At 37.4% G+C, this 26,642-nt stretch overlaps 1 protein-coding gene and 1 long non-coding RNA gene across 2 annotated transcripts; one reads left to right on the top strand and one right to left on the bottom strand.

Moving 5' to 3' along the window:
• The first annotated feature begins 265 nt into the window (after positions 1-265).
• Positions 266-19,731, top strand: LOC126875812 (uncharacterized). The gene is made up of 5 exons (XM_050638738.1): positions 266-1,262; positions 16,498-16,583; positions 17,437-17,477; positions 17,821-17,922; positions 19,026-19,731. The coding sequence occupies exons 1-5, from the start codon at positions 313-315 to the stop codon at positions 19,560-19,562; spliced, it is 1,716 nt and encodes a 571-aa protein (XP_050494695.1). The 5' UTR covers positions 266-312; the 3' UTR covers positions 19,563-19,731.
• Positions 19,732-22,337: 2,606 nt separating this feature from the next.
• LOC126875820 (uncharacterized) lies at positions 22,338-23,139 on the bottom strand. The gene is made up of 2 exons (XR_007693689.1): positions 22,937-23,139; positions 22,338-22,672 (listed from the first exon to the last, which is right to left on the bottom strand). It is a non-coding gene; the product is annotated as an uncharacterized LOC126875820 (long non-coding RNA).
• Between the last annotated feature and the right edge of the window lie 3,503 nt (positions 23,140-26,642).

The raw sequence follows: 26,642 nt of genomic DNA, 5'->3' as shown, positions 1-26,642 counted from the left end.
ATGGTGGAGCTGGCGTGTAGCAACTCCCTAAGTCCAGGAACCTAATCCCGCGTCAGAAAGACAAAATTCGCTACGGAGAAAAGTAAACAAAAATATATATATAGGAAAGAAGAGACAAAGATTAAAGATCGTTAAGAATTAAAGGTAATTTAATGATAAAAGAGAGAAAGAATTGTGTAAAAATTCTACTGGGAAAGAAAAGAAAGAAGAAGCCTCCAACGAGAAAGACGTGCTCAGAAGCGAGTCCCGCGTAGCGCCATGTAGAGGAGCAGGAAGAAGCGCAGTCTTCCTCAGGCATTCCAGCGTCGAGTAATGCTGAAGCATATCCTGATGGGGCAACCGTCGTCAGCGGGCTCCAGGCACCAGCACAATGACTACCAGGCGAGCTCGGGCTCGTTGCACGGCGGCCACCACCACCACCATCATTCTGGTCACCAACAGGATCAACAGCAACACCATCATTACAACCAAAACAACAACGTTCGTGGAACGACAGGGGGAAGCCAAGGATGGGGAGTCGACGTTTACGACTCGGTGGTCCATCAAAGAGCCAACGTGCATCAGGCTGCCACCACGCCATCTTCCACTCACAGACACCCTTTGAATCATTCTCAGTTGAGCGTGAACAATCTTTCTCAACGATTGAATCACTCGCACGCTCTTAATCTGTCCACGTTGTCCACGTCGAAGCATTCTGTGAACAGCGTCAGTCCTGTTGCCGGTGGGAATAACAATAACAATAATAATAATCTGTCGACTACATTGGGGGTGATATCCCCGGCGCCGCTGCACCAGGACAGCAGACCTAAAGCGAATGGAGGCTTTGATATCTCGAGACTGTCCAGATTACCCAGTCAGGCGACACCTTCGCCTGCACCTGCTCTTCAGGGTACGACTACCGGGGGACAGTTAACCGGTCCCGGTTCCACGGCGTACCCCTTGAACGCTTCCTGGTCGTCGTCCCTGTCAAGGAATCACAAGGACCACGAGGTTAGCGCGAAAGAGACGTTGACCAGTTTGGGTTTATTGTGTCTAGTGTCGTTGTTACTGGCGCTACTCTCGTTGATCTTCTTGCTGAAGATCTCACCGTTAACGGTGACGCCGAGTAGCCTGATCAGCCCGAAAGAGTATACGATTGTCTACGAGGTGACGTTAGCGCTGTGCGCACTCGCCCTCTCCCTAAACCTCTGCTGTCTCCTCATGTGCGCTATACAGTTCCTCTTCACTGTGAAACTCGTCAAGACTTCGTATCAAGGACATTGGTGAGTAGAGTTTTCGTTTTATACCACGCTGGGTAAATCTGTGATTCATAACGCTTTAAATACCTTTGTACATAATCCGTACTTTACTCAACCCGAAGGTCGAACAAGGTGTGAAAAATATATACGTTTAAAGTTTGTATCCTTAAGATACTGTTATCTTTGAAAATTCGGAAGTCAAACAAAATACACAAAGAGAAACTTCTAAAAGTGCAAATAAACGTTGAGATACAAATATCCTTTAATCCGAACTATACATATGATGGAAAGAGGACTCTCATAGTCATCCACATTTTCCCTCCTAAATGTCAACAGCATCCATATTTACATTGTTGCTGTTGTACATGTAACTTTTCAAACTTACTTAGGTATTGATAAAGAAAAGAAAAATAAGCATTTTCCTGGTAGCTGGGAATTCGCGGGATTCGCGGTCGAACGATGATTACCATTAATTTCTATAATCTGGCGACGCTATCCTCAATCATTATCCTTGTGCCGGAATATAAGTTCTCATTCGTCCATGCGTGGCCTATCTGTGTGCGTCTGGAACAAACGCAGTGTCCCGTATCCCGTGCGATATATCAGAGGCCTGTCTAGTGTTTCTTCTCACGCGGCCTGGAGGACGAAACGCAAAAATTCACATCCTGTACTTGACGTGCAAGCGTTCACCGACCGCGTGTCCCGTTTTTACTGATCAAACACGTGTCTGCAATCACAATACGATACTGTGTAGTGAGATGTATCCGTAAATGCGTATGTTTCATGACGCGAACCTTGAAAATGAAAATTACACTTTCGTTTATTCCTCGAGCGTCGTGCACGCAGGAAATCGTATAATAATTTTATTAGTAAGATTTTTTTTATATAGACTACGCTATATTAATTTGTGACCAAGCTGAAAGATCGTGACACGCCCTTTGTGTAGAAATTGCAATATTCTCCGTTTTACCTAATAATTCTCCCAGCAAATTCAGCACGCACGTTCGCGAAAAATATTATCGAATACACACAGTGCAGTGCAGATCAAGTTACAAAGGGAATATAGATATGCTCGCCTCCCGTGACACGCAACTCGAAAGCGAAAATAAGGCTCGTTAAAGACGATACATACTCCTCGAGATGGGATCTGTGGTTTCTGCTCGGAAGTTCCCTTATCGTTGGTCAATCGGATTTCTTTTTTATCTTTTTCGTTGCCGACCGAGACAAAGTAAGCATCGCCGACTCTAATTACTAGCGAATGGAAACGCGCGTTAAGTTATGCAGATTGGCCGAAATCGTCGGCCAAATCACTGTGTGTTACGTCGCGTAACACTCTACCTAGCCGAGGCCACACACCGCGGGCAAGATGGCAACCAGATGTCTTCGGATACTCACTGCGTACCCTCAACAGTCTCAAGTACCTTCCATAAATCTCATAGATTTCCTAGTAAAGGTCCTTCAAACCAAACAAACGTCTGTTTCCGAAGAATTTCCAAAGACTATTGTCTACCACGGCGTGACAAGGGAAAGTTAGTTTTTCTCACGTACGCTGCAACTTTCCTCCCACTAACCACTTTCTCTCGAGGGCGGTTAAGACCCTTCGTGTGACCAATTAACAACGAAGCCTATTCCCTCACTCTCCTAACTAAAATCGTCACCAACAAATCCGATGGTCCCGTGCGCTAGACACACCCATCCTTAGCTTTCCTCCGAGACAGCATCGTCTCCCAAGACAGTACTGATTTTACATCCTTCGAACGGTCAACATCCTTCAACCGGGTATACACACCCGTAGATCAGTCACTCACTCATCTCGTACATACGCACCAGCGTAACTGTCTTCGTTATAAGTTGTTGGAATAAACGGTGAAATATAACTTACTCTGCTGTGTCATATTCATTTAACCACCTCTGTTATCTTAACCGAAACAGGGGAACGACTACTTCGCGGCGTCGATTCACCGAATCGTAGCGAGAATTTACGCCTCTCGCTGACGCGTTTTCCTCGCGACCGCGTCTCTCCGCGAACGGTCGTAACACTGTGATTACCCTCAACGGACACGCCGTTTTGAGTTTTCTCTTCGGTTCTTTAATTCCGTCCTTTTTCTTTCGCTCAGTTTTTTGGCCAGTGGCGGTCTTTTATCGCGTGGCGAGTTTGATTCGCGTGGGAAAATGTCGTGTGCTCTTCGGCAGATAGAAAGATCATTGTTTCTTAAAGCATCCAGACGTTGTGCGTGATTGGCATATTAAAGTTTCTTGCGAATGTTACCGTGTGACCATGTCTCCCTTGTGACCGTAATTGTGCAACGATGTTTTCCTGCAAATATTACCATCTAACAAGTTTTTCCAACGAATATTACTGTTCGATCAGGTTTTACTCGAATCTTGTTCTTCCCTTGATAGGGTCCTTTCCTTATATAGAGTGTCCCAGGATTTCGCAGTCAAATCTATGCCACTATATTCCACTGACTATTTTAATGTACCAAACTACGAAGATGCGGCTGATATTGTGCGTGTTGCGTTATTCCACAACTAGGCTTGATTGGCAGGCCATTGGAACGAGATTTGTTCAAGCTGTTCGAAATGTTGGAGAACGAGCCGTTAACATTGTAATGTATGCAACTACAGAGACGTATCGTAACTTTTGTTTCGAGAACAAATAACAGAGAAGAAGAGAATAATGAAGATTGGACACGGACGAAATTAGCTGTCGATCTTGAAACTCGTGCACTGCGATTTCAGATAATCAAATTAGCATAGAATGAGATTTGGGAACGGGCAGAGTATATTCCGGAGTTTGGATATATATATATATTTAGATTAAAGATTGGTTCTTTGCGAGAAACGTTTTTAAGCAACATATGAAATTCTTCGTCTATTTATAGTATATTTCATTTTACTATAGTGGGAGCAGTATTCTATAAATCGGTTTATAAGAGTGCGAATTTATTATCTTAACGCTAGCCTTGCTAAACCCGGTCAAATGACCGGTTTCAAAATTTAATTTGAAATTGTGCGTTCGTCGTTGTTTCTTTTCTTCCTCCAACTTTATGTAAATTCTTATATTATCCGACTAATCAATTTCTCAATTTTTGTTAAAGTAAGAATCTACATAAAGTTAGAAGAAGAGAAGAAACAACAATGACTGTACAATTCTAAATTAAATGTTGAAACACGGCCTTTTGACCAGGCCTGGTAGAGTTAGTGTTAAATCATGCTTTGTAATTATTTATTTTGGCTGGTGGTAAGCAACGGTAACGCAAACACTGATCGAAGTAGACAGGTGTTCGTTAGACAGGTATTCAGGCCCCAGAATTTCCAGGTCACCGATTGGGGCCCCTGTTGTAAATTTCTGGTGATTCGCCCAACTATTGGTTAACTAAGAGTAAAGAGAAGAGGACAGTTTACATCTGAGCTACTGCTTCGATTAACCACATCTGGCAGAATGGCCTTTAGGGAAGAAAGTGTACCGTTTTCTGTGGTCGACCATCCTTTGTTTTCTTTTCTGAACAATAGATCTAGCTTAGACATTGATAACTAGCGGCTTATCGATCGTTCGATGACACAGGACACAGCCATTCTTTATGCTACATTATCACCACGACTAACTTTTACAGCTGTCTGCTAAGTTAATATTACCGGTTGTGTCACACTATCGCAGTGTGCCCAGAAGAGATAACCGGAGGACGATTAAAATTGCAACGTCACCGGACGCTTCTCGTTTCCCTTCTTTCTCTCTTTTCCTCGTCCTTTCGCTCAACGGTTGTTTCCCCTGCTTTGCCTCCGGGGCTTCCAGACAATTCAAGATTCTGCTGAATTGGAATGCTCGATTTTCTCCTAGAGAGCTGTTTAGCTAGAAGGAATAGTCCGAGTGTCGACGGGTATGCGAAGAACTGTCTTCTTGTGCTCTTAACCACTTAACTACGTTCGACGTGTTTATTCGTTATTGCTTGATTTTACCTGCTCACCCCATAGAGGCATTTTTGAAATTAAACTTTAAAAAGTTAAAAATTAATTGTTTCCAAAATGTTTTCAAATACTCCGAAGATCGTTGGATATTTTCGTGTTAAAATTAATAACAAAGTAAAATATACACAGCTGTATCCGTATTATTAACAATTAATTATCCTACGATATTTTTACGGGTTACTCGCGCTCCTGAAAAATTTCTACCATGGACCTCTCCCCCATATGTAAGGAAATAAACTCCGCAGTTAACAAATTAATTGTTTCCAAAATGTTTTCAAATACTCCGAAGATCACTGGATATTTTCGTGTTAAAATTACAAAGTAAAATATGCACAGCTGTATCCGTATTATTAATAATGGAGGCTGACTCCTACGATATTTTTCTACCATAAAAATTTCTACCATAGACCTCCCTCAAATGTAAGGAACTGCGGCATAAGTTCCCTAATAAACAATAGGAATTTCTGTTGTAAACTACAAATTACAAATTACGAAACCTTCCGCTCTAAAGTAACTAAAGATCACCAACAATTCTCCTTCGTTCTGAAACTAATTCTCCGACAATGGTGTTCCCTATGAATGAGTCAACTGGCAACGAAAGACCAAAAGCAAGAGGGTTCTCGGTCAGTGTCTCTGGTGCACGCCAGCTAGGAAGCCTTAGCCGAAGGTCGTCCGACTGAAGATAACAGCGAAGTCTGCAAAGTGGCATTGTTAGCGAAGGAGAAGGAGCCCTGGGGTGTGCAGACGTGCTCCGAAAGAAGCACGAACTTTAATGGTGGGTCCCAGTAGTAGACGGCCGTTCCTCTTCGCTTGCTCATTGTCACTCGAAGCTCGGTGCCCGTCCCTCCTTCCGTACCACGCTACCGAGTCTGAGACGCGAGGATGAAAGGAAAAAAAGCCGAAGTATGACACAGGTCCAACGACGACACCAACGACGACACCAACGACGGCGACGACGATCACAGAGACACGAGAAGAATGAAAGACAAGCGGCGCTGCTAAGTGGCGGCTCATTACTTAAATGGTCCGTGATAAGGGATCTCTGGTGCTGCTGGCGCGAACACGCTGAACAGCAGACTTTTCGAATAAAGCCACTTTTGGACAAAGTAGTTGCTGGCTCACGAAGTTTTCTTCTTTCGTTGTTAGATGGTGCGATCCTAAAGTAGGCGCGCATTTCGATCGCGGATTTCGACTTATTGGGGAAACAGGTTAATTGGATTATTACTGGAGAGACGTGGATGGATGAACGTTTTCATCGTTTCGTTCAATGACGGGTGGAACGCGTGAAAAGAGTTCGTAAGGTTTAAGCTGGGTGAGAAAATACAGCTTTGAATTTCCTATAAATGAGAGTTTAACAACGACGTGTCAAACACGACGCATGGAGCATTTGTACTAAATTTCTTATTAAATCTTGTTAATTCACTAGCTAAAAAACCAACTATCACATCGAACATGATACGACCAATAAAAATAAAGATATCGATACGAAGAATACGAAACGTAGATTCTTATGAATATGTGCGTTTCTTTAGGTGTATCGCTCCTCCAAACGACAATTCGCCGAAACACATATCAACTTTAACCAATGTATGAGAAATCGTCTCTAGCGCGTTTTTATGCCAAGATGAACGCTACTGTGACCCCGAACGAACCGTGAAACTGAACGATTCGATCTGTCATTGAAAACGCCCATCGGTCGCGAAAGTCTTGTTCGTTTTTCATCGACGGCCCGGTTTAACGTTACACGCGTGTCTGGTTTCTGTTCACGGGCGGTTCTTCGTGCGTCAGAGCGTCCGAGCATACGCGTGCACCCGTTCGTCTTTCCACCAGAAAGAGAGAAGAGGGCTCTCTGTCGTGGCTGTTGGCATTCCACGCCTTCGAATCCGGCATTTCAAATTTTTTCACCGACACAGGGCACTACGGAACGGGAATAAATTTGGCGGGCCGTGACTGCGCCTTAATATTCCAACAAGCAGACAGAAAAATAGAGAAAGAAACGGGCACTCGCGTGTCTCAATGCTTGTAATTTATTTTTCGATTAATTCCCAATCACCAGCCGATAATTTTGATGTTTCCAGCTGATGATAAATCGAAAAAGTGAATAGAGGACTTCCAGTAGAATTTGCGTGATTCATTCTTGGCGTTGATTGGCGTGAATTGTTCGTCAAGACGTTATTTTTCCAAGGGTATAAAAATCTGTCAGTTAGGTGGAAACTATCAATTTGTATACGAAAGATACGATCGTATTTGAAGATTGTATCGTAGTCATCTGATTTATCGTGCAAATTTTGCACGTGACACTCTATATTAAGTTTGTTGTAGCATTAATTAATCACAGAATGTTACAAGAAAACAAATTTGGTTTGGCAAATATAATGGCCGATGTTATGTAGATATGTGTGGCGGATCGGTATCAATAGGACGCCGACAGGTCGAGCCGCGGGTACCAACCGCCAACACTAGAGGGCTACGACGACAACGAGTCTGTCTGTCTAACTCGCTAGTGGTCGAATATACGAGCGATTGATATAAATACCGCACCTAGCGAGACTCGCTCTACGTCTAAGGCAGGGACTACCGGGCATAGCCTTACTGACGAGTCCACCGGTAGTCCCGGGACGAAACGCTCTCTCTCTCTCTTTTCTTCCGTCACATATGTAATGTTCGAATTTGTAAACTATTAACTTTTTCGACAAGGAGGTATAAGGAACAAGTTAAAGTAGACGTCATGTTATGAATCATCTGCGAGATATAGAAGACTTCTTTTATGAGGGATCAACACCTCGCGAAGTCAGATTTTATTTATAACATACTTTACGATTTTGATTTATTTGTTTGAGGTGGTATGTCGTGATAGGGTCGGAAGGAAAACTCAGATTTCTTGAACGATAAATGTTTATTCACTCTAATGTCAATGAGTACACTTGATGCAGGATTCGCGATTGTATTCGGTTCGCGAATGCGCGGTTATTAGATAGAGCTTGGATAGCTACGATTCGAGATACGCTGCGAGTGCGGACAATGATTGCACGAGATGTCGAGAGCTTAGATAATTATTCGGCTCGAACCGTGTAAGTATAACGATCGTGATATACTGCGGTAACTCGCGGTAATAGACTGACATTTTTGTCGCGATGCTGCTGCGGAGGAAGACTCGTTGGGATGTGTCTAAGGATGCGAAGGCATCGGATTCGTTGAGAAAAGCTTTGGTTCGGAAAGTGAGGGAAATGTACGTTAATGTTTATTGGCTAATTCGTGTTGGTCGTTAGAAAAGGATGCTAGCTGCCCTTGAGAGGGTGTTGCTAGCGGGCAGCGTCGTATGTGAGAGATAGCAGATTTCTCGTGTGTCCCCGTGGTAGGTGGTCGACTTCGAGACTGATAAACAAAGACTGTTTGTCTCTTTGGAGGACCTTAGCTAAAATAAATCCTAAGATTTATAGCGGTCCTTAGGCTAGCTGGAAATATTCGGTACGAATGTATCGACATCTGGCAATCATCTTGTCCGCAGGTATAGGGTCTTTGTGTCGTGCGTCAAGCGACGTAAACTGTTGGGAAGTTTACTGTCAAGTGCCGCCACATGTTCAAGGAAAATGTATCTGCAGCCGGTTATAGCGGTATTTACGTTACGGATGATCTATGGGAAGATTCACACGAACAAACCTTTATGGACTAACCAAATTTATTTTGTTATTAAAAACGATCTACAGAACCGATCGACGACTGGTGTTCAATTTAAAAATTGCTTCTCTATAAAAGCAAGAAATCTAATTTACATCGTGTTTTCATCTGTCGCCTCCATATACATCCTGGTGGCAATAAAATTCTGAATTTACGAGAAATCCGTATTTCGACTTAAGCTTATCGATGTTACCGACTGGACAAAGCCTTCGAGAGTTTAAATTAACCGATCGACCCTTCGTTGAAAGGACGAGCAAGTGCCAGGAAACTATCGCGGGAACGCTCGTAAAAGCGCGCAATGGTTCGGCGTGGTAACCTAGGAAGAGGAACAGGTGCGACTGAATCGTAACGGTTGTCGTGGCCCCTTTCAAACGATCCGTGGCCACCCTTCAGTTTCGGCGTCATTAACCCTTCCCTTCTTTCTTCCTGGTTCACTTAGAAACGAAGAAAATTCCGGAGGTAGTTTGCTCTTAGCAGCTGCCATTTTTTTTTCTTTGTTTAGTCGACACGAAGCATTTTGGAGAATTTCTGTGATTGCATCGCGAAGGTACAGAGAATAAGAAAAAGCGCTCTTTGTTCGTTGACGACTTTCTGTCAATTAGAAATAAGAGTAAACGGCATAACAGTTTTCTTCTTTGCCACTGTATACGTAATTTTTGTTAGACTTTAACAACTCGTATTTTTCGTGAGCAAATACTGTCGAGTGGTTATACACTGTATATGTGAAGCTTCGTTTTCTTCGCGCGAAATATCCATGTTGTTCTTTCTATACTTGTGTTCATATATCATGACGTTCAGCCTACACGTGCCCGAGAATGTAATGTAACAGATAATTGGGTTCGAGCTGTAAATCTTTCATTTGCAGCATGACGCGAATCTAACAACACTTCTTTCCTTGTTCAGATCATGAATATTTTTGTCGCGTGCAGGTAGAATCATATGTCTAGAGTATCCACGGGTTTCGTGTTTACTTATTTCTTTAACTAACTTCGGTTTTAACCAACTTCCTATTAACCAGCAAATTAATCAAATACTTTCAGAATCAATGACAAGAATATACCGAAAAGTGTCGAAAGAATTTTAAAGGTACAATCATTTTCCTAAAAGTTATCTTGAGATTTTTTCTCTTCACTTTTCTCTAGAATAATACTCGAACACAGCTGTAGCTTTCTATAAATTTCCTCGCTATTCGATTGAATTTCCCGAGATCGTTTCCAATGACGAGGTCGCAGCAGTTGTTACGAAGAATATCGGAAGAGCGAAGAACGCGTATGTGTGTCTGATCCATCATTCACGATAGTCTCTACGGTCCATGCGTATGATCCATCATCTGCGTAACCATTTTACAATCCTCACCGTGGAAATGCCGATCCGCGATGCTATTCTCGCGCGCACTCGACCGCTTAAGAGTGTCGTGTAAAATTAAGGTAAAAAGTAAGGAACTTGTTAATTTCCGACAAGGAGATAAAGTCCTTTTTATTTTTTAGTCAATTTATACAATTTTTTCGGTTCGCGATGATGTACTTTCGATATTTGGATTAGTTAAGAATTTTTTTATTAGACTGACTGGATGATTTTGAAGGGAGAATTTATATTCTTCCATTCGTTGGAGTGGGAGAAGGTTTTGTTTATACTTAGTGTAAAATTCGGAGAACGGCTGGAGTGATCGAATGCCACTCAGGCGGCTGAGAACGGATGCTGACCGGACGGTCACACGCGATAAGGCGTTCGGAATTTCGGTTTGTTATATACAGCTGCTCGAATTTCGTCTGTGACAAGAGCATCGTCCAAAGACGTTTCCATCATACACAAATAACTTTGTTTTTCTTCTTGCAGTCGGAAGCGTGGAGAATTCGATGTTTCTGGCTGATCTGTTGTTTTATCATTTGCGCGGCATTTTTTCGCGGTTAGAAGAAAGATGAGATTAATATCTTTGTGGTATTTTGATACTTATCGATCTGCCGATAATGTCGGTGCTGGTAGGGGAAAGCGTGGTTGAGAAGAAGCGCGCTTTTTCGATAAATTATGAATTATGGCTAACGGTAATTCACGCAATTTACATAATCTAGATGGAACAGACGCTTTTCAAGATCGCTTGTCGACTCATTTATGTTTATAATTTTCAGGAGAAGAAAATCTAAACCTTGAATATATTCAATTCGAATATGTACTGTAGCCTAAATTCGGGTCTTTTTTCGACTTTCAACGATATAGATTTTGTCTCGATTGACTTCCTGCCGGTTTACGTGCTTTTATTCTTACTCCTTCTTCTTCTTCCGGTGTCCAATGATTCCTTTGAAAATCGACGCGGTTAGTACCGAAGCGTACGCTTCCGATGCGGAAAGTACGCGATCGAAGCGCGTGGCTTCTGACCGGAAGCGTAGCCTTGCAAACGCGATTAGATTGCATTAGCTACGAGACTGAAATTAAATCTCGAGTCGGAATTGTATTTAATTTTCTTCGGGAAGTTCAATGCCGGAATCGAAAATTGGACGATTGAATAGGGATTCCTAGTTGATTTTAGACGTCCCTCTTCCTGTAACTCCCACCGAACTTGCATTGGGCGTTGTTCGTAGGCTTGTCGTGCGGCAAACCGTTTCGCAAGAGCTTATTTGCATTTCCTCTAACTGCGGTTCGCATAAGACGCGTCAAAGGAATATTGACTACTATCTATTAGGTCAGATTTTTTCACTATTTTCTGCTTCTCGTAGGATTGTAATGTTACAGTACCGGTAACACGAAGCTTGATCTACGGCAAATAATAAAATATCTTTGAGATTAAAAAATATAAAGATTTGGAAATTAGGACATTTGAAAGTTTGTACTTACTCGACTGAATTGCTATTAAGTGACGTTTAAAAATTTTAATCACAAGGTTGAAAGTAATATAGTTAGTAATTCTAACGAACACCTATCCTCAGATAGATTGGTATACACACGCGAGTCGACCGTATTCTCCGGAAATGAAAACAACTACATCCCTGGAACCTGGAACACGTGATTTTCCGCATATCCATTAAAGCAACATCGGTCAGTGACTCGTCTACGGTGCAGTCGCTAGACTCAATTAATGACCACGTTCTGGTCGTAAATATAGAAAAGGCAGCGAGATATTTTAGTTTGTCGGCTAACTGCGCTGAGGTTGGGTCAATGTTTCTGTGGATTTCATTTACCTCTTCCGGCCTCCTTATATTTTCTGAATTCTTACAATTTCCGAGATACCAGTTCATAGCAAATTGATTCTTATTATGGCGTAGGATATAGTAAATCTTATTGTCTAAAAATACAGGAAAAGATTTCATTTTAGATGATTATTTCATTAAAAGATTATTATTTTTTTTAACATTTTATTCAAGCGTTTCTTAAGACATTTGTTCAAAGAGATGTCAGGTTATAAAAAATTGAATCAACCTTCCCAAAGCTCCTTAACCTCTTGTTATTTTTGATAAATCAATAGTGTTACGCCATGCGGCTTGCCATAGATTATATTCTTAACTGTCGGTCGCGGCACTATAATGTCGCAGACGGATCGTCGCGGCTGCCCGGCAAAACAAACATTGTAGTGGCAAGCGCATGGTTCATTAAGCAGGGCGACCTCCAGAAACGTCGATTCGTGGCCGTTATTTTATCTGGCGTAAAAGAATGTGGCGTGATCCGAAGGTAGTGGGGGTCGCCTTCCAGAAAAAATCAGAACGTTTCGAGAAGCCAAACAGTCAACACATATCTTATATCGCGCATTACGTAGTCACATTTCTTTTTGTTGTTCCATTTATATCTTTCTAGTTAATAAGTTGTTGCAATAAACATTAATTTAGTTGTGTTAATTCTGTGAAATTTCATTGAACTACCCTTATTATCATAATCGAAATAAGGGAATCGATCAGTTCGTGGCGTCGATTGTTTAATCGTAACGAGAACTTACAACTCTCGTTGACGTGATATCTCGCGATCGCGTCTCTCCGCGAATGATCGAAACAAATAGCATTACGCAATATATACCGTGTGATTTCCCTAGACGATCTAGTAGCACTCTTCTTTACAACCTTCTTTCAAAACGAGAAACAAGAAGAGGATTTACCAAATATCATTGTCATCGAAGCGCAGAGACGCTCCGGTGATTCTTATCTCCATTCATCTCTCCGAGTGAAACTATTTGACGTCGCCTTGAATAGGCTCAGACAGTTTTGTCGGGGGTCCGTGTCGTCGCCTGTAGCCAGCTCGCACGATCGTGAATGGAAAGACTCGTATAAAATCAAAGGGCCGACAGACTCTTCCTGCTTAGACGAGATCAATGAGATCTCGTTCAATAGAGAAGTTACCTTCTCGACCGCCGGCGCCGTATTACCCTTCAAAGTCACCGGAAAGTCATATAAGCCAACTGATGCAGCCTAACCTTTATCCACAGATAAAATAGGTTTCTCTTATTCCATCTGAATTTCTAAAGAAACCAAGACTTGATTTCAGTCTGGTTAAAAGCTTCGCTCGATTAAAGCTGTTTTTCAAGCAATAACCTACTTTGTGAATTTCATGCACGCGAATCCAAGTATGTATGCGGCAGAAATGAAGCTTTCGTGCATGTCTAATTGTAAGTTGATGCGAAACAATGCGCATGCGCCGAAATCCCATCACTTTGCGGACCCACATTGTGCCTTTTATTAAGGCGCCTTGTTTGTTTACTCTTCTCGAGCTAATTCTTCACTATTATTATCTACATTATTTTCACTGGCTAACAACTGGTTGGTCTGCAATTGACTAACCAATACAAATTTTTCGTTACGTGCATATATTCGAAAGAATTCGAAATTAAATTATCATGTATTACGGGCAGTTACGATAGAGTGACACAAAGCAATCTGTGTTTGAATGCCTCCACTCGTGGACAATATCGATATAACCTAAATGCGATAAATCGCGAACGTTTGATTCGACTCATGGGAAATTTACGCGTTTTTGAATCGTCCCGAGTCGCACGCGAAATGCAGGTCAGAGAACCGTCTAATATTTATTGTTGAGATCGTGGGCTTGATCTTAATGGCGCGGCGGCACGCGATTCTTTACCAACTATGCTCCTTAACTCCAGCTCTCGACCTTCTTCCCTATTCAACTAGCTCGAGCAGTGAAATTGACTCTGCATGCCTGTGATTTTGGCAGGGAATGGGAGTCGAGTTCGTAGTGAATGCACATTGTGTATACGTGTTTTAGGTGGTTTGTGTGAGTTTGTTGCGGAGATTCGAGACATTTATTTAACCTCTTTATCATATTCGAGCCTGTGCGATATAACCATATCTTAAATGTAATAAGTTTTATTTTTTATTGCAAAGTTCTTGAAATATATAATGCACACAATAAGTGTATAATATTTTATATATATAAATTATATTTAAGAAGTTTGGGATAGTTTAAAGATGAAATAAATTGCTTTTTAAGTTTAATCTCTTACTTTCGACGAAATCAAGTTTCTCTGGAATTTGGTGGAGTTTAAGATTTGATATCGGTGTCGTAGGAGTTATGTGACACTTTAAGGTGGAATAAATCTAGCGAGGAGTTTAAGGTGCGGCAAAGGAGCGTGGAATGTTGCAATAGAAATTTATTGCAGTGTTAGTGCATTGGTAGATTGATCAAATTTACGTGTAGCGTGGGTAACCAATGGTAAATATTTTGCAATGTGTATAATTTCTCAGTAATCTGAGGCTTATAAAATCTATTGACAACTAATGGAAATTGTTGATTTAACAGATCAATTTTAAATTCCTCGTTAATCTAAATTTTTTTAATCCTATTTACAGCTAAACCTTACGACGAAAAATTAACGAAGTGGAATAAAAATGGCATTGTGATTCTTCTCGTCGTGTATTGGTGTCACATCAAATTTAAGAGACAGTTTTACTTGCGGATGCTGCGTGTTACGTTGGTGAAGTCGACGAAAGCGTAAAATAGGAGCTCGTCCGAAATACACTAACGCGGAAGGTTAAATTTAACGGAAAAGGCTGAGAAATTAGTTTAGAACTCGAAGTTTCATTGGTACGACGCTCTTGAAACGCATTCAAAGAGGTCGGCGACCTCGAAAGGGGATGAACGCAACTGTTTCGTGGGAATTTCTTATTGTGGCTTATTTGGATGAAGCTACTTTAAAATCAGCGCTAGATTCGTCTGTATTTTGCCCGGAAATCATAAAATGTTTAGGCCAGGCGACTCCATGTACAGAAAATGTTATGTCCACTTTTTACGTCCGTAGAATTCAACTCTTTACTACTATGCACTTCTTCTCCAAAAAAATATCGCGTTTCAATATTAAAAAAGTTTCAATAATATACTATCCATTAGAAGAATGATAACATGATAACCGTACAAATTATTAGTATTAACAAATTCTTATTGTCGTATAGAAATGCCAACTATTGCTTCGGTAAAACAAACAAAGGAATTTTACAGGTAAATTTTACAAATTACAAGTCATCTTATAACGCAAAATACGACGTATAAAATTGTCTCAATTTATTAATAGCATTAATAAATTATTATGGTAAAAGATGCAGGAATCTTAGCCTCATGAGAAATTAGAGATGAAAATGAGTGGGAAAAGATTAATCACTGGTCCTCCTAAAAAGATGCAGTCCCATGGATGGATGGTTGTGCGAGTATTAAAGCAGCGCAAAACCGTTCCCCGAATTCTCATCCCGGACGTCGTACGACCGAAGACAAAAACAACTCACTCGAGGGCATTGCGGAGAGACATTCATCGAGGACACAATAGTATTATTCCAGGAAGTGCTAGTTCTTCCTAGATTCCGGTTACAATGTTCTTAACGCGTGGAAATTAATCTTGACCAGGAAACATCTATAACGGCATGTATTTTCTGCCGTGATTGTAAATCTGTTTGGAACATGCGGTTTGTCCGTTAATCTATGCGCTGTTGTTCAATTGAGTCAATATTATTTGTTGGTAGATTAGTGTGTACAAGAGCGCTCTATCCATTATTGACCAATTCGAGCACGTATTGGTAAATTTCACACCGGCAATTACGGTGAAATCGTTCGTGGTCGCTGGAAATTGGCAGTATCGTTTGCGATCGTGAGCTAATTGACACTGCGTGAGCGGGGAATTATGTGAAGCAGCTTTGCTTAGTCGTTTCATGCATTTAATAGGTTTACGGCGGTGGACAGAGTTTGTAAAAAATGAAGACAAGGTAGAAAAAGATTATTTTTCATTTTTTACCATTAGATTATTTTCAAAGTGATCTTTTCAGTGAAATATGATTGACAAAAAATAAGATCTATAATTGAATCATTATAGAAAATAGAATAATATTGATAATAAAGAAATAAAAATCAATTATAGAATAACATATAATAATAATAATAACAATAATGTGGATAGACTTTATGTTTACTTTTATATGTATAATGATACTGTTTGATCCTTGAATTAAAGTTAAGATTAACGTTGCGATTATGATTATCCCTTGTCTGACTAAATATATTTGAAGTATCAATTACAGTAGAATTTTTGAAAGATTCTTGGCTGTTAAACAAAAAACTGGTTCCTTTATATTTCGCTCAATTATCATAGAATCGTGAAACTGACTTTCACTTCAAATTTTGTCTGTTTCAGGAGTAACAAGTACCTGCAAAAATCATCCATCAGCCGGATATGTGCTGTCGGAGGGTTTTTCATTAGCATTCCCGTCTTTCTAACTGGTAAGAACCAATTCCTTCAATTCTGTCAACTTTAACCTTTTGAAAGATACTAGTACATAAGTTATACTTTTAATTTTTCTTGAATTCAGGCATGAATCTAAAAGATACTGTGAACTATCTCTGAGTGTATGAAATCAGTTTAGAAATCCAATGGAAATAAAGTTAATTTTAACGCCGAATAGTCATTATTTTTCTTAGAAAAATAAAAATGATCGTCTTTTAGGGAAGTTTTAACAGATTAATTTATAAAGAGCTGAAACAGAATATTCATGTCATGCATGAATACGGCTGGTGGATGGATCGAGATCTAATCTAAAGTTTACGTTGTGTCATGCTAGTTTACACAGCTATCATTCGCTCGATCGATCGTTAAGCTGTTGAACTCGATTCAAGACGGACATTTTGGCTCTGTTCAGAAGAAAACTGTGTTTTAATAAATTTGACGGAATAGAAATTATGATAGACTACAATGTTTTTTTAATTATATCATAAAATTTATTTATTTTTTTTTAATGTCATGTTAGAAACTTCAAATACTGTCCAAAACTTCGAACGTAATCGTTTTAGAAATTTGTAAATTACTTAACGACCAAAAATATTGAATTCTCTATTGTCTGAAGATAGATTCTCTATAATTTAAGTAATTTATTCGTCGAGAATTGATATATAAAGACTTAAATAATAAATTAATTGAAAAATAATTTGCGACTAGTATTGAAAATTTCAATGAAAAGCATATGTATATAGTTTACGCTTCGAGAATTATATGTATTGAGAATATGTATTTGCGCTGATTCTTTGTCCCGCTTGTTATGGCATACGTGTTATAATGATCCTCTAACAATGCTTTCAGGTATGATATTGTATACATTCATCCAGTTTTATTCGACGCCGGTGTCACGTAAAATGGATACTTGGGTTGCGAGAGAAAAGAAAGCTGAGTCGTAGCCCAACTATTAATTCTCTTTTATCGAACTTTATTATGACTTTGGCACTTACAGTAGAATAACGTTGAACAGAGAAAGGGGTGTTGTACAAGAACAGCAACTAGAACGAGAACTCCCCGGGCTGGGTGAAGTCTCGGCTTATATACACCCTGGCTTGGGGATGTTGGGGGGTTTGGTGTGGATTCCAAGGAGTCCGAAAGTCGGGGTTGGGGCCTTATCTCTGATGGGGACTAAGATGCGTCGCGGCGTTGGCGTCCGACAGTCGGGAGTCGATGTCTTTTCTCTGAGAGGTAATTGGTGTCACACCGGCAATCGTTACGTCCGTTTTCATAGGCCTTGGCATCGTGTTTTGTGGATGCGCAATGGTCCATAACGTCTTCGTGTGGCAGAGGGTAAGAACATATCGCTATTAAAAAAGAAAACGAACACGTTAAAACACGTCTAAATCATCTTTTATGTGTATTTTACTCGGAAATCATTTTATCGTGAAATTTTGTTTTCAGAGTTACCATAATTTATCTGGTAGAGTTCATAAAAATTTTTCTGAAATCAATTGCAAGCTTTTAGGAAACCAGGATTTTTCACATTTTTAAGAAGCGTTATAATTATATTGCTGATCTTTATTTTATTCGTGCGAAATTGAAAAGTACGCAAATGGCGCAAAATGCATAAAATGCGCTAAAATATACGTATATAAGAAAACAAATCTCGATTAAAATTTTATTTCCTTGATTATGTTCGTAAAACTACAAACTTGTATAAAAATACGCATTCTAGTTATAAGTGTTAAAACATTCGATCTAGTCCTTATCACATTCATGAAAACCTCCATTTAACCATTCGTTGTATCAACGAACATTCATATGCAAAACTTACCACCTACCACATCCTCCGCGTATTAATATAATCCCCTTTTATAAATTATACACTTTAGAGTGGACTGGTTGGGTCAGAGTGATATAAGCTTACAAGTTCTCGAGGAGTTCTACCGAAGTTACATTTACGTTTGCATAATTTCACCGAAAAAGATACTCTGTAGAATGACAGGTTCGTTTGTTTATGTGATCCGCGATCGCAACTATTTCAAGGGGATTTTATAAATAACCATACACACGATATTCAGTGTATTTTCGTATTCTCGTTTATTTTTGGGAGATTTGTAAAACTGTTGAACAAAATAATTGAGTAACGATTATATTTGCTGAGAAAAAGTCTTTTTCTCTGTACCCCTCCTTCTACTTCAAGCATGTAGTATTGACAATAAGATTGACAATGGCTGAAAGTAATCCAAAAGATTTTTCACCATGGTTATCGGTAACGAAAAAGATTTGAATCATCTTTAATACTTATTCGTAACTAGAATCATTTCAACTAAAATGTAAATTCTTATATTATAACTTTTTTAATTTGTTATGGCCCCTGACTACAACCTATCATTTTTATTTCTAACCTATATTTTATTTCTAACCTATAACCTATCATTCTTATTTCGTAGGAGAAGACGAATGCCGTGAAGGCGTTAGCGCGCGAACAGTGCGAAGCGGCGGTACAGCTGCAGCGTCAGCAGCAGCTGCAACAGCACCAGAACCAGCACCAGCTACAACAGCAACAACAACTACGTGGCCCGTTAACCATCCACCATGCTGGCTGCCCAACGAAAGTCGGGCCCGTGACGAACCAACTAAATACCAGCCACGCAACGCACGGCCGAGCTGCACAGTACCAACACTATCATCACCATCATCATCATCGACACGTGTCAATGTCTCCACCGCTCTTGTTGCTCTCATCGCCAGCTCCGATCGCGGCGACGCACAATCATCTGAACGTGAGCGGACACAGAAACGTGGTTACGCCACCGGATACACCAGCAGATAGATCGCCACCGAGTCCTGGAAATAAGCTAAATAGATCGCAGCATTTGCCACGGGAAGCAACCGGCAGCGTCAGTCCTGGTCTTCCGGCTGCCACATTGGATCTAAGTAGCGCAGCAACCACCAATAGTCCGCATGAATTGTCCACGTTAGTTTAGAAATTTGGTCCGAACATTATATCTTCACATAGGATTGGAGATTAATAGTTGATAGTTAATTTACACATCGATCTTTTTATTTGTAAATTGGGTCGTGGTTTAGAGTTGGTTTGTAAAAATTCGGTCCTAATTGTTAAATGATGAATATTGATTAAGAATAATAGGCATTGATGTACCAATCTTTACTTGAGCACACGCATTGGAGATTTCACTTTTATTCAGTGAAACAGCAACTTCATTACTCGCTTATTCAATACGGCAATTGCATATATTTCATGGACATTTTAACAATGTTTTGAATAATTTCTAACGGTACAATTGTGATGAAGTGAAAAAAATCGTGATAAGAAACAGAGAGAAAAGTTGCTCGTTAATGAATATTGACCAGAAATAAAGTAATTTCTAAAGAATATCCCGAAGACGTCGTAGATATTACGAAAGGAATGATTAATTTATACCCGCGTGTATCTTGCCATTACCATACTATTATTATTATTATTAATATTGTTAGTAGTACTCGATTACATTATTATTAATATTAATATTATTGCCTTATTATTATTAATGTTATGGAACCTCTAGTCCTAGGTTACTTTCGCTGCCACGAAAGGATAAGATTTTCGAATTTTTTACTATTACGTGTAATTCAAGTTTTCCTGTTGCGCATGCGCAGTAGAAAGAAAGTTAGCGGAACTCAAATCTCGAACTATAGAGAGTTGAAAAGTAGTAAAAGTAAAAAAGCACGAATAACATTTGTATTTGTGCTGGATTAAGTTTGATAATTGAAAATTGAGTTTGATGATAACATTTTTTTCGTATTCGCTTTGGTAAATATTAGTTTTATTTAAAATTGAACAAAGCATTTTATGTTTTTCAAATACGGTACATAATCGTAATATCGAATTTTGTAAACTGATAGTAAGAAACTCTATAATTCGAGACTGGAACTTTGATCAAGTTCACATTGAACGTAAACTGACTTAATTTTGTTATTTAAGCGTGTATACTATACGTGTTTGTTCCTTCTTCTCTTGTGCGCAGGCTATAGCTTAATTACTTCCAATAAACGCAGTTATATCGAATCAATGACCGATACAAATTTAGATATTAGGATTATTTAAACAAGAGATTAAAAACTAAAAAGTATTGTTTTTATACTGCATATGTACATATGCAATATGAACGACAGTTTGTGTAATAATATGTCCCCTCTTCTTAGTTTACTTTTGTATATTTTGCGACATTTGATATTAATTTTATGAGGAACGTACTTACACTTTATCTTTGTAATTAAATGTGAAATGAAAGAAAAGAAATGACATGAGAAAAGGAAATTCGATGTACGAGTATATACGAATTGACGGAATTAAAATTTAACGCTATATTTAAATAGAAGACGTGAAATATCTTGTCATCTTAAAATAACTTGATCATTCCTATTCTTTTACATAAAAACACTTTTCGACTGTAACTTAAGAAACATGTCTGCTAACGTGAAACGTGCCAGAAAAAATTAACAACTTCCATTAAATTGGCAAATTTCTCATTAATATCGTAAAACTCGCGTTTACAAAGATCAGATCAGTGTACATAATATACAAAACAAATGCAGAATATATAAATATAGCACATACGTTCTGAATTATATTCGAATTGGGCAGGGTAACCAAGTGAAAATATGTAAATTTCACGATGTGTAATGTACACTTTATCGAACTTGTAAGTAGTGTAGAAATAGAATATTTTACACGTAACAAAATATACAAACGACAATACACAAGTTAAATTATTTGTTAGATCCATGTATAACAAGCATAGTACAAAAGTGTTTTAGCTTTATGTACTGGTAATTATGAGAAATACCAACTTAATAGATGTATTTGGTATGTACCTAGTTAAGAAAACAATAAATTATTCTGAACAGATAAAGCGTTTAGTAGCTTGTAAAGTATGAATTTTCGAAAACGTAAGTATTTTATATCTAAGTAGTTAAGAAACGCGAGCAAGGGAAATCAAACAAAGGAACAAAGTTTTTTTGTTTAAAAATATTTAATTTGTTGTTCTATTATCCGAGGTTAGAAGCGATAATGTACAAAATCTGAATAAATAAGATTCCTCAATATTATTGAATTTTAATTCTAGGGTAAAGTAATATATCCGCATATTTTATTTATATACAATATGTATAAATAATGATGTGATTTGACTAATTTTGTTGAAAGAATATTTGTACTTTTTACATAAAACTTCAGTCTTTTACAAACTTTCTTGTAATTAATAAACCAGTAAAAACAATATTAATAAAATCTATTAAAATTATAAACAAACTCATAAGTTTTAATTTTAGTCCTTAAAGGTTGAAATATTTTGCCCCAATGTCGAGACACTTGTTTCAATCCAAAACATTACTATACTGAATCGATAATGTTGCATGTGCCACGAAAATGATGATAGTGTCAGATAACTTGTTGTGAAACGAAAAAGCATTGCATGTACATTTCTGTTGTTTTGTTGACCATGAGTTTGATGATCTTTTAAACTTGCCCATAGCTAAGAAATCAAACAGTATATCTAAACGAAATTAATTTCAAATTATTTTTTAGGTTCTAAGCTTTTATCTAATCTTTCAGAAGTTGCAAAATTTATTCCACAAGAGTCTTTTTTATCATAACCAAGTACACATCTTAAAACCATTTAAGTCTTCCTTAGTAATTTCTTCTTATCTTTAATAGTAACGAAAATAATTTAGATGAACGTTTTAAAATTGACACCCTGTATATTAAAAATAAAAGATATATTTTCTTCATAATTGGATAGGCTTTTTACAATGGCAATGTACAAATATCAAAATTGCAATTATACTATAACATATGTATATATATATAAGCTTCACATTTAAACACAAGATTCTTTATTATATTTTTTTAATACCAATATTTTAATAATTATAACAAGGGTTTTTTAACAAGAGATGTATAACATTGTATACAAATTTTCAAAAACCTATAGATAATTTCAGTTATGCTCTTGCATCATTAATTGTTGATGGAACTCTTACCTCAATTCCATCTAGTTCCTTAGACATTACTATTTGACAGCTTAGCCGTGACCTGAAATTAAATATTATATAACTGAATATGTCAATAAATATATTTATTGCTATACAAATTAATACTAATACACAATAAGATTTCTATTTATCCATTTGAAAATCAACATTGTAAATATGCTAATTCCAACATAGATTTGTAATGATTATAGGGTCATAAATAAAAAACTATGAAAATTTATTATAATTTCAGTTTCGTAGTATTCAGAGATAGCGATTTGAAATTCTACATTGAGATGCAGATTTCGAAATACCCAATACTAACCTGTTTTTACATAAATTTAAATAGAAAAATTCACTTTATAAAATATTAAAAGGTAATAGAATTAATAATGTGAATGATTTGATACTGATTATTAATATTACTGATTATAACGTATCTATTAATTCATATGCTAAATCCAACATGTCTAATTCTTCATCTGTTGGTTTGTCAGGAAGTGCATCATAAACTTCTTTCGAAAATATTAAACAAGTTAATGTTCCTTCACAAGCACCTATATCAATTATATTTTAAGATTACAACATACTTATATAATAAAGTATCAAAAGTTAAAAATAATAAGAATATTAAACTTGATAAAAATGAAAATTTTCAAATATTTTCTACCTCAAAATTATTTATTTTAAATTAAGTAAATTATGCTTCTTTAAAACATACCATATCCACCTAAATCAATTTCATTATTTACTACTATGTCTAATATAGTATCTCCTACTTTCCCTTTTGCTTTGATTCTCTCTCCACTTGCTTTAACAAACGTTATATTTACTCTGAAAATAATATTTATGAAAGATAAAAATTATTTCAATATAATTATTTTCTTTATTTTTTGTGTTTCTTCAATTAATCTTCTCTTAATTATACCTTAATTATATGTATCACTTATGATAATAGAAATAATTTAAAAATAAGATATACTTGTCTTAATAATACATAAATAAAATTCGTATATCATATATTTATAACAGTGTTATATTTTTAGTTGTTCACTGTCAATGTTGTTCTTATTAATACTATTCTATTAATACTATGTTATTTTTCTAGATGTTATACTCCTACAAAGAGAAAAATTTCTTAGACATTATTATTAGCATTATTATTTTGACACCAATTTTATATTGGAAGGCAAGTACTGAAATTCTATTAAAAAAAGAAGGAAAGCACAAGAAAATTTGTATCACTTACTCTTGTTTTTCTGAAAGTGGTTGCGTGGTCGATATTCCTCTTGTTGCCTGCAAAAAGGGCAACGTTGTGTTGCTTGTATATTTTGAATAATTTGATGCAATACCGAGAATTGATCTCGAAAATTTTTGTAATTGATTTACTAACGCCATTCCACTGTTATAAATATCATGAGTATGGGACACCCTGACCGAACACCAGATAAGTATTGCAGAAAATATCAATTGTAGATCAATTGTACTTTGTACAAAAACTTCCACGGCATTCTTCGGCTGCTATACTGGGACGTTCCTTTACTGTGATAGGTTATAAAACGATTCCTAACACAAGTGACGTATCTCTACCGGACACGTGCTCTTCGGGCCACACGTTTTATGATACAAGACCAGCAAAATGATCAATGTGTAATTTTACATATCTTACATTTTTTCCAAATGAAATATTGTTTTTATTAAACGTTTAAAACCTCAGGCAACATTTATTTCATCTGATTTCAGTTTTACAAATATATATCTATAATACATATCTGTATAAATTACGGTCTGGTTATATCAAACAGGGACCGACACTCGCTAGGGAAAACTGCCCAAAAATTGAATCGTAAAAACCAATATGAAAGACAACAAATTTCTCGTTCTGCGGAACAAATAGAAATGAGCAGAGTATCTTTATCTTTATCTGAGACATTCAAAGCGTATCACGCATACGCTAAACCTGAAGAAAACTTTCTTGTCTTCCATGTTCATTTTTCCCTTTCCATTTCCGAACGGTTTCTTCTATATTTATTTATATGTTCGTGATTGATGCTATCGACAACATACAACTAAGGGGAAATACGAATAGTAATAGATAGATGTATAATTCATTATGCAATTTTATAGAATTAAATCTTATTTATCTTCAGATATAAAAACTATATTTACCAGCTGAAACACTAACGCATATGCAGTATAATATAATCTACTTAACAATCTCGTTTTAGTTATAATATGTGATTAATTCTTTTGCTATTTCGCTATAAACAGTTTCTTGTGCATACAATATTTTTTTATAGTATTCTAATATATTGTTAGATATTGTAAAGAAAGTAAAGTACAGTTATTGAAGTTTGGGAACATTCAATGTTAACCTTGCTTCAAAAAATAATCTTTAGAATGTATGGGGAATAGATTTTTAGTATTATAGTTGGTATAATGTCATCATTGTTTACAATGTGTTAGAGTTAAAGAAATGAGACAAATTAATATTTCAGAAGCAAATTCAATATTTAAATGATGTTATTTTAAAATGGCAGATGATATGAATGTTCTTTTTATACGAGGAAATGGAAACGTATGTATGGTAATGGAAACGTAATGGTTTTAACATTATTTTAGTACAAGATCTTAGCATAATAGTAATTAACAGTATCCACTACCTTTTAGTCAATTTTTGAAAAATGACATATATGATAATTTGCAATAGTTTGATAATAAAATACTTGTATCAATATTAATAACGTATAATTTGCTATCTCAAAAGGATACAGACTCAGCCAATGATAATGTTTGGGATGATAGTGCATTAATAGAAGCATATGATAAAGCAATATATTTAGCAAAAGAAGAAGTTATCAAGCGAATGGGAATGGATGTTGGAAATTCTCAACCGAAAGAAAACCTACAAAATCTTAAGCAGCCTAAACACGCAAGTAAATTACACAAGGTTGTGATTTTGATAGAATATTACAAATTTGATACAGAATATTATTAAATATATTGATTAAGAAGCAAATTATTTTATTTTGCTATTTACTTATATTTATTTGTATACACATCTTCTCTCTATAGAAATGGATCATAGGAGCACCTTATCGTGCAATATACTCAGAGGATGGAGAAACTTATGAAGCTATAATATCAAAAATTTACGAAAACAATGGCACGTGTTGAAGTGGTTACCACTTCTAAGAAAACTCTACATCTGGTCTTTTTTAGTTTTCTCAAGCACTGAAGCCATCGACAGCGTGTAGACAAAAGACTGCGACGAAGTCAGGCCATAAACAGTAGACAGGCGACGTTGGCTTCGGGGTTTTTCAGTTATTAGGTAACACAGCTAGCGTGCGGATCTGGACCAGCTCAAATTGTATTTTTACTTATTACACTTCTATTTAAATATATTTTCTACCTTACAATTTATCCACGTGTTTTCTCTGTTTACACACCGAATAACCTCAACAGGTTATGGGCCCAGGGCTGTAAATTGCAAGGTAGCAACGTGAAATGAATAAATTGTTAAAGTGTTGTGCTTAGTAAAATAAGGGATAGTGCTAAAATGGAATCAGCAAGTGCGAAGGTCGAGATGTTACGCGGCGAAGAAAATTGGCTCCAGTGGCGTTTTGTTATGCGTACACTTTTGGAGGAAGATGACGACCTGATCAACGTGTGTGAAGAGAATTTGTGTCATCCAGGTAACAGCGCGGAGAAAGAAATCGCTCGTGGAAGATTTTTGAAAGCAGATCGATTAGCGAGAAAATTAATCGTGACCTCAGTAGGAAAGAAACCGTTGGATCTTCTTTTATGTTGCACGACAGCACATGAAATGTGGAAAAAGCTGAATACAGTATATGACATGAAGTCGGATGAGAATTTAAATATGGTCCAGAAGCAGTTCTTCGATTTTAAATGGGAAGAATCTGAAAATGTCTCTTACAACCTATCAAAGTTGGAACTCATAGCGGCGAAGATGAAAGTCCTTGGGAGTGAAATTGGCGAGAAAATGCTGATAACACGCATTTTATCGGTGT

This window comes from Bombus huntii, unplaced genomic scaffold (assembly GCF_024542735.1).
Source record: "Bombus huntii isolate Logan2020A unplaced genomic scaffold, iyBomHunt1.1 ctg00000058.1, whole genome shotgun sequence".
Classification (NCBI taxonomy): domain Eukaryota; kingdom Metazoa; phylum Arthropoda; class Insecta; order Hymenoptera; family Apidae; genus Bombus; species Bombus huntii.
This window is presented reverse-complemented; position numbering and strand designations above follow the sequence as displayed.

Bases quoted from the DNA above. Each gene is read 5' to 3' on its own strand.
- LOC126875812 (XM_050638738.1), top strand. From the start codon at position 313: ATGCTGAAGCATATCCTGATGGGGCAACCGTCGTCAGCGGGCTCCAGG. The intron at 17,478-17,820 runs GTGTCACGTAAA...TTTCTCTGAGAG, and splicing joins TCCAGTTTTATTCGACGCCG to GTAATTGGTGTCACACCGGC. The intron at 17,923-19,025 runs GTAAGAACATAT...CTTATTTCGTAG, and splicing joins ACGTCTTCGTGTGGCAGAGG to GAGAAGACGAATGCCGTGAA.